This window comes from Lycium barbarum, chromosome 2 (genome assembly GCF_019175385.1).
Source record: "Lycium barbarum isolate Lr01 chromosome 2, ASM1917538v2, whole genome shotgun sequence".
NCBI classification, from domain to species: Eukaryota; Viridiplantae; Streptophyta; class Magnoliopsida; order Solanales; family Solanaceae; genus Lycium; species Lycium barbarum.
This window is the reverse complement of record NC_083338.1, coordinates 114470963-114477683: the sequence shown is the minus strand read 5'-3', so window position 1 is coordinate 114477683 and position 6721 is coordinate 114470963. Positions and strand designations below refer to the sequence as shown.

Below are 6721 nucleotides of genomic sequence, written 5' to 3'. Positions count from 1 at the left end.
TCCTTCCCAGTTTGCTCCTAGTTTGCCCTCATTCGGTATCTTGGTGGCTGGATTTACCATTCGCATGACCAAATCTCCAAGTTTAATTTGACGCAATTTGGTCTTATTGTTGTAGTATCTTTCCACCTGCTGTTTCTGCGCCATTAACTTGATCAAAGCCAATTCTCGGTATTCTTCTAATAGATCAAGTCCATCTTTCATTGCTTCCATGATCTCTGTATCTGTAGCATGTGCATATGTTATGCTTGGCTCTATTACTTCAATTGGTACCAATGCCTCTGCTCCATAGACTAACGAAAAAGGTGTTTCTCCGGTACTAGTCATGTGTGTAACTCAATAAGACCAAAGAACCTCGGGGAAGACATCAGGCCAACTTCCTTTTGCGTTGCCGATTCGTCTTTTCAATACTTTGAGCATCGTTTTGTTTGTTGATTCTGCCTGTCCATTGCCGGATGGATGATATGGTGAAGATGTTATCATTTTGATCCCGAGATTTTGGAGAAAATTTGTCATCTCCTCTCCAAAAAATTGCTTCCCGTTATCACAACTTATTTCCTTAGGGATACCGAGTCAACATACGATGTCTTTCCGGAGGAAATTAATAACTTGCTCTTGTCTAGTTTTTGCATATGCCCCTGCTGCAACCCACTTAAAAAATTAATCAGTTGCAACAAGTAAAAACTTAACTTTACCTTTGGCTTGTGAGAATGATCCCATGATGTGGAGTCCCTATTTCATGAACGGCCATGGGGTAATGACTGAATGAAAGGCTTTACAAGTTGATGTATTGTAGATGCATATGTTTGACATTCTTTGCATCATCGTACAAAGTTTTGTGAATCTTTGCCCATTGTGTTCCAATAATAACTTGTACGCAGCAAACATCGGCCTAATGATCTCCCAACGGAATGATTTCCAAAATATCCACTATGCACTTGTTGCATAGGGGGTTCTGTGTCCGTTGGGCCTAAACGCTTGGCGAGCGGCCCTCCAAATGTTCTTCGATATAGCTCTCCGAAAACCAAGCAATATCTAGCTGCTTTTACTCGTAATTTTCGTACTTTTTTTGAATTTTTTCATATGCTCCTCGAACTGCTAAAATATTGGCTCGGGTATGATTGGATTGATGTCAGCATCGCCGTGACCCGTTGCTTCTGTTGTTACGCCAAGATCACCCGTATTGGTTGGCTCGACGTTTAAATTTCTTTGCTCAAGGGGCATTGACCGACTTGAACCAGCAATCCCGTTCGGTGGAGGTGGTCTTGAGGGATTTTGTCGCACTTCAACCATCATTTGTTTCATCACCTCCGCCATCTCTCCTTTCAAGAACTCTCGTAAATCACCTATCGGGATTGAAGCTTGATTTGAATCCACCATTGATGTGTCTCCTGTTGTTTCGTTAGTTGTGTCAACCAATCCTTCATCATTGACGTTCCTATTTTTGTCAATGGGTGTAGGTGTAGATCCTGTCATTTCTGAAATGCAAAAACAAAAAAGAATACCAAAGTAATAACGCTTGCATAAACAGAGATCAAACTACAAGGCCAACTATAGAATTCCCATCAGATTTTTCTATGCCATTGTCTTAACTGACACGTGTTAGCCACATGTTGGTCTACGTGTTAGGCGCGATTTTTACGCATATAATGACTGAACTTCAGGCATATATGATTTGAAAATTCAAATGCATATCACTGAACTTTCGGACATATATGACTGAACCTCTATTATAATAAAATTTAACATCACCTAAACAAAACAAATTCTTATTTCTTAGTGAGATTTCAAGCTCGATGTGGGTTTTATGGTGCTTCAAGTTTCTTTAAGCTTCGAGTCTTCAAACCAGTAGTTGTCTTTCAATTTTCGAGATCAATTTAACAAGAATTGATCTCGAGTGCCATTACTCCATGCATAAATTAATATCTGAAAATGGCAAGTCAAAATTAGGAGGAGAATTAGATATAACTTAAATAGCATGACAAAACTAGATACCTTTTGAAATTAACACGAATTAACACTACTGAAAAAGGGCGAAAATCGACCATCAGAACCGACCGGGAGTGCCGACCGCACTCAGTTGATTTTCGGGAAAATAGACAGACTACTATATCTTTCAGGTTTCCGCTATAATTTCTTGTCACTGCTAAAAAAATCAGTATTTTCTCACTGAATTTTTCACTGAAAAATGTTCAGTGGCTATTTTTCACTGAATATCGGTGGAAAAAACCTAAATAGTAGTATTTTCACACGAAAAAATTAGGAAGTTTCCTAGCATTTCAATGAAAATCTGTTTTCCACCATGCATTTTCCCAGTGAGATTGTTCGGTGGAACGAAGTGAGAAAATCACGTTTTATAACTCAAATTTCCCACTGAATGTTGGTGGGAAAAACTATTATTTCTAGTAGTGTGTGATCCTCTTTTAACCCAAGAGAGACGAAGTCGCGACCTAGGTGCAATTATTTTGGTAATAAGTTCAACGATTTTTTTGTTGTGTTAAGGTATACAATTCATTGTTCTTGCTCCGTGATTTGCTCTTTTAGATAACTTATAAAAGAAAAATTTTGAATCTCTTACTGGACACTGTTTTTTATTATCTTTTAAGAAAAAATAAAAAAATCTCAAGAACATCCTTTATTTGGTACAATTTTCAATGATTTAGAGATTTGGACAGCATCAATATATTTAATGCTTAGTATCTCAATGAACAATAGGGTTACATCCGCAGCATACAAGTTGATCAGCTTAAAACGTTTATTATTAAAAATATATATAGTCCAAATATTTTGCACTATTTATTGATGAAAGTAATTGGATCAACGTGAATACCAAGTTGGCAAGAGAATAAGATAGTTTACTAAAATGACAACAACACTTAAATATGTAATCTCATAAATTAGTGTTTGGTCAGATTTAGGCGACCTTAACGTTGCGGTGTCGTGTGTAAATGCGTTTAATATAGTCGTGTCGTCCCATAATAAGTGTCATCTTAGCCAAAAAAGTTTGTCCCATAATTATAAGTATCACCTTAGGAAACCAAGACATAAACCTTAGACAAATACTGACAAGTTAAAGTAACATCTAAATAATGATTGGAAAAGCCTGTAGTAACTTGATATTGTTGGATTCCTAATGTCAAAACTATTACTATTTGTGCATGCTCTAATCAAGAGGAAAAAATAATTTATTTTTATTATATATGAGTAATTAAGTAAACTTCACATTGCATTATTGATTTCTTAATATACGTGTTTTTGGCTAAGATGACACTTGTTATGGGATGAAGGGAGTATTTTTTAGAAGGTATTTATCAACTCGCTCTACTTATAATTCTTCACACATATCTGACCATTATAACTGACAACTGAACTCAACCACAATTGAAAGTTCAAGAATAGCATCAAAGTGATAAATCTGATAAATCGAATGGTTAAATTTGAAGTTCGAGTAATCATACAATACAATGAATAAGGACTACAACTTGTAAAATTATTATTTACAATAGCCAGAGTAATTTGTTTGTCTCGGACTAGATTCATAAATCAAATCATGCTTAGTTACTTTGGTTGAGTGATCAATTTGAACTAAAAATACATGACTTTTTTTTTTTAAACCAAAAGCCATTCATCCCGGCTTTCACTTTCGGAGTGATGGGGGGTTTTGGCAAGACCGCGTCCATTGAATTCAAAACAGTTACAGTGAAATAGAGGGGGACATAAGGCCTTACCTCCTTAATGTTTTAGGACAAGAGAGCAAACCTATTCTATGAAATTTGATGATCTAACAGATCTTACAAGGAAATCATAATGCATTTTAAAGAATAACACTATCAAGGAAGATCAAATTGCCAAGTAGCTTCTTCTTAACTCTAATCACTATTGGTAGGTCACATTCTTGCAAAAAAATTATTGGAACCTGATTTGAGTAGCACTGTCTATGCTAGATCCAAAGCAAACAAGAGAAGATACCTTTGGCAGAAACTAAGAGATTTAAACTCCATCATTGATGGTTCATGGATCATCGGTGGGGATTTAATTCAATTATGGAAGCTGAAGAGAAAAAAGGGGGTGTTCCTTTCCGATTAAGCACTTGTCTTGATTTTATTAACTGTATGGATGATTGTGGTATGACTGACTCTAGTTTTGTAGGTAATGTTCACACTTGGTGTAATTGGAGAGGAGGAGCTGGCATAATTAAGATTAGGCTGGACAGGCTTATGCATAATAAGGAATGGGCCACTAAATTTCCAAATATTACAGTGGAACATCTTTCTAAGATTGGATCGGATCACAACTTACTCTTGGTTCGCTGCTCAGATGATGATCAACATGTGATCAAATACTTTAAGTTTCTCAATTTCTGGACTGACCAAGAAGATTATCTTTCCTTGGTTAATTTAGGAAACTGAGGTATATGATAATCCTATGTGGAGGTTACATCAAAAGCTTAAAATTCTAGCTAAGGAGTTAAGCAAATGGTCCAGAGAAGGTATTAGAGATTTGTTGAAGAGGGTCAAAGACCTGGAAAAAGATGTAGCAGCTGCTAAAACTGCTTATTTAGCTTTAGACTCTGACAGTGATGGAGAGCACTTCAACAGATCCAAGGCTGAATACATTAGATGGTTGAAGATGGAAGACTCTATCCTCAGACAGAAAGCTAGACTCAAATGGGCTGAGGATGGAGACTCCAATACTAAGTACTTTCATAGTACTATCAGGGCCAGAATTGAGAAAAGCTCAAATATACAAGATTAAGGATCAACATGGTCAATGGGTAGAAGGAAATACTAACATTTCTGAGGCTGCTATTGATTATTTTTAGTCAGATGTTCACTGGAAATACAAGGCTGGGGAACTTGGATTTTGTTAGAGACTGTGATAATCTAATCAATGATGAAGATAACATATTGTTGACAAAGATTCCAACTATCGAGGAAATCAAAATGGCTATTGATTCTATGGATCCAAATAGTTGTGCAGGACCGGATGGGTACAATGGCCATTTTTCCAACATAGTTGGGACATTATCAAAGTTGAGGTAGTATCTTTTGTGCTTTCCTTCTTTCATGGAGTTGAACTCAATAAGTTTTATACTCATTCTTGTTTAACTCTTATCCCCAAAGTCACTTCCCCCAATTGTTTTTCAAAATTAAGACCTATTAGTCTAAGCAACTTTTCAAACAAAATTTCATAAAAAATCCTTGCTTTAAGAATCAACAGCATTCTCCCTAAGATTATATCTGATAACCAGTTAGGTTTTGTTAAAGGTAGGCAGATTACTGAAAATATCCTGTTAACACAGGATATAGTTCATGGAATCAGGTCCAAATCCACTAGTTGTAATGTTGTTTTCAAGCTTGATATGTCTAAAGCCTATGATAAACTTTCTTGGAATTTCTGATCTCCGTTCTTAGGAAGATGGTATTTGATGAGATGTTTATCAAATTGGTTTATAGATTGATCTCTAACAACTGGTACTTAGTGATCATCAATGGTACTAGATATGGTTTCTTTAAATCATCTGGAGGTTTAAAACAAGGGAACCCTTTATCCCCTGCTCTCTTTATTATTGCTGCTGAGACTCTCTCTAGAGCCTTGAACTAGCTTTATCATAATGATAGATTTTCTGGTTTCTCTATGCATAAAAAGGGTCCTCAGATAAATCATCTTAGTTATGCAGACGATATTGTTCTATTACTTCTGGCGATAAAGTCTCTATTAAGCTTATGTTGACACAGTGGAAGTATCAAAAGGGTTCTGGACAGGAGATCAACACTGACAAAACTTTCTTATTTACTCATAGTAAAACAGACAGGCTTTATAATAGAAGGATTAAAAGATGGACTGGTTTTAAGCAATCCACTTTCCCCTTAAATTATCTAGGTTGTCCCATTATTGTGGTAGAAAAAGAATTTATCATTTCTCTGATATTTCCAAAAAGATTCTCAATAAGATTGTAGGTTGGCAAGGCAGATTCCTATCACTTGGAAGTAAGGCTGTGGTCATTAAACACATTCTTCAATCTCAGGCTCTTCATATTTTTGTTGTTCTTATGCCCCCTCTTACTGTTCTTTATGAAATTGAAATGTAGTTTGCTAACTTTTTTTGGGGAGAAAAAGATGACAAAAATAGTTACCACTGGTCTACACGGGAAAACATGAGCTTTCCTACTAAAGAGGGTGGACTTGGCTTCAAAAGTCTGTTGGATATCTGTCATACTTTTGCTGCTAAGAGATGGTGGAGGTTGAGGACTAAACCTTCATCGTGGGCAGAGTTCTTAAAAGCTAAAAATACATCACTAACCTATAATTAAAGATAGACCTTATATATAGGACACATGTCATATGTTCACTGTATTTTGGTGCATGGATCACTCTATATTAATATTTTGGGGTCGTTTGTTACGATGGATAAGAAAAAATAGTGTCTTAGAATAAAAAATTTGTACTACCATATCCCTTGTTTGGTTGCTAATTTTGAGATAAACTATTCCAGGATTAAAAATAGTATTGTGATAAGTTATTCCTGATAAAGGGTGGAATAACAATCCCATGATTAGTTATTCCAGGATAAAACAATGAAAATGACAAAAGTAGCCCTTAGGTCCCTCAAACCCTTTTTCTACTAAATAAGATGGAGGGTATTTTTGTAAACAAACAACTTTTTCTTAGAAATTATGCAATGCATGTTATTTAATACATCAAACCAATCAATCAATAAGAAA

At 35.7% G+C, this 6721-nt stretch overlaps 1 protein-coding gene across 1 annotated transcript; it reads left to right on the top strand.

Annotated features, from left to right (window-relative positions):
• Positions 1-4040: 4040 nt before the first annotated feature.
• LOC132628766 (uncharacterized) lies at positions 4041-5601 on the top strand. Its single transcript, XM_060344530.1, has 5 exons — positions 4041-4301; positions 4399-4694; positions 4820-5035; positions 5209-5319; positions 5412-5601. Exons 1-5 carry the CDS (start codon positions 4041-4043, stop codon positions 5599-5601), a joined length of 1074 nt encoding a protein of 357 aa, XP_060200513.1.
• The last annotated feature ends 1120 nt before the right edge of the window (positions 5602-6721 follow it).